This window comes from Punctularia strigosozonata, assembly GCF_000264995.1.
Source record: "Punctularia strigosozonata HHB-11173 SS5 unplaced genomic scaffold PUNSTscaffold_185, whole genome shotgun sequence".
In the NCBI taxonomy this organism is placed as follows: Eukaryota; Fungi; Basidiomycota; class Agaricomycetes; order Corticiales; family Punctulariaceae; genus Punctularia; species Punctularia strigosozonata.
The window spans coordinates 1-2064 of NW_006767617.1; the positions used below are offsets into that span (position 1 = coordinate 1).

Consider the following 2064-nt stretch of genomic DNA (forward strand, 5'->3'; position numbering starts at 1 on the left):
GCCATATCGAGCTGGTCGCTTCTTGCCGTTTTCGTCTCGTTGAGATAACACGAACCCGACGGCTATTTGGCTTGAGTCGACCGATAGCACTACCGTTCTAGAAGATGTATAGTCAATAGGCATGAGGGCAGGTGCGCTACATACTTTGTCTTTGAGCGTCCTGAATGCTTGGAGTCGCCTTTCATCCCATTCGACTTCGGCATCCTTCCGTACCATCTCTGTCAATGGGCGCGCATGCAGGGAGTAGTCCTTGATCCATATCCGCACTGTCCCACAGAGTCCTAGGAATCCCCTTATAGCTTTAGTGGTCTGGGGAAGGGGCCACTTCCGTATTTTCTCAATTGCCGAATCATTGGGGTACCGTCCGTCAGGTGTGCATTTGTGCCCTACTACCAGTACTTCTCGTTTGCAAATTTGTGTCTTCTTTCCTGAGAAGGTTGCTCCGGCTTCTCCGATGCGGTGCATAATCCGATGAACATCATTGATGTGTTCCCACATAAAGCGTCTGATGCCGGGGTTATTGCGCAGTGTTTCAGGGTTGCCCTTCTTGTCCAGGTACATAGTAGTCGGCCCTTTGATGGGTAGGTCATCTATGAAGATGTTGGCTACATGCGGTATTTCGTCCTGCAGGATGAACATCATACAGGCTTGGAACTCTGCTGGGCTATTAGTAAATCCCATGGGCAATGACGCAATGCGCAGCAGGCCCAGAGGTGTCATAAATGACGTCATGTCCCTGCTTTTGGGGTCGAGTTTCCTTGCATAGAATCCCCAAAATAGATCAAAGACCGTATACACGGCTCGTCCTGCGAAGGGTTCAACGAAGTCATCCAGATTGGGAGGTAGGCCTGCATCCCTAATAGTGACCGCATTAAGTGGCTCTAGGTTGTGGACTATTCGAAGCTTGCCGTTTTTCTTTGCTACGCAAAACCACTTTGACCGATATGACGATTGACTTGGTTCGTATACTCCATGAGCGATAAATTCTTTGAGCATGCGAATGACTTCTTCTCTGTGTCCCGGAGGTATAGGTATATTCGGGTGCTCCCAAGGGACGTGCGGTTCCACCGGAATGATGTATGGTGAAAAATAATCGTCTCTGAAAATTCCCCTTTCATGGTCTTCGAACGCGAGCGCACGTTCATTCTTAACTAGAACATGCTTTATCAGTTTCTCCTCTTCTGGCCATAAATAGTGGTCACTATTTATGTCCATAGTATCCATGCGTTCTTGGGTTATTTTCCGAGTAGGAATGAAATCCGGCGGGCGCTCTGGTAATTTCGTCAGGCCTATCAGCGGGTTGCGAGGGAATTGTCTGGTTACTTTGGCATCTTCTGGGTATACTCCTGGTACTGGCTTAATTTTCCTGTCGACTCTCTTATACGCACCAAACACTAAAGCAGGATTTTTTATAAGTTCATTTGTCGATGCTTTTTCGCAATTTGGTCCGGTTTGGCCAGATTCCTGGGAGGCTTTCCCACGGTTGCTGGGCAGCTCGTTCGAGGTATTACAGGCCTTACTATTGACATGATTTTCAGCTGTTATCTGTGCTGCGTTCGGGCTAGAATGGGATTTTTGTGAGTTAAGATATATTACTTCGGGTTGATCTTGCATATTCTCCGGTAAATCCGCCGCGTTTCCGAGCCATATCGCCGTGACCCACTCATCCTCCGAAATTTCAAAGTCCGACGGCCCGGTGGGTGGCGCTTCAGAAACTCGAAGTCCGAGGCTCAGGATTTCCGGATGCTCGATCGGTAAGTCTTCTTTCAAAATTGATTCTCTCGAGCCATACATGATTTGCGGAGCGACAGGTGTAGCTACAGTAGTTAGGCGGACTTTCATAAGCGAGGCGGAGGTTCACTACATAGCGGAGGGTCTGTGATACAAGATCGACGGTCCGGACGCAAGAGTACATGTACATAGTTCGTTAGTAGCCTAGAGTTCGTGTTTGCGGAATGGCATGAGCAAGTGCTCGCGGTGCGAAGAGAACGGGAGTCGGCGGCGATATCGTACAAGTATGGGTCCGTGTCCCGAGTGTTCATGAGTTCGCGACGGGTCGGTTTG

The 2064-nt window shown here is 49.1% G+C and overlaps 2 protein-coding genes across 2 annotated transcripts; both read right to left on the reverse strand.

Moving 5' to 3' along the window:
- Nucleotides 1-312: 312 nt before the first annotated feature.
- On the reverse strand, nt 313-561 carry PUNSTDRAFT_78518 (uncharacterized protein; the record flags this gene model as incomplete). The annotated part of the gene is made up of 1 exon (XM_007389476.1): nt 313-561. A coding segment is annotated over one exon (249 nt), but the record flags the coding sequence as incomplete, so codon positions are not given.
- A 342-nt stretch (nt 562-903) lies between these two features.
- On the reverse strand, nt 904-1383 carry PUNSTDRAFT_38415 (uncharacterized protein; the record flags this gene model as incomplete). Its single annotated transcript, XM_007389477.1, has 1 exon — nt 904-1383. A coding segment is annotated over one exon (480 nt), but the record flags the coding sequence as incomplete, so codon positions are not given.
- Nucleotides 1384-2064: the final 681 nt, after the last annotated feature.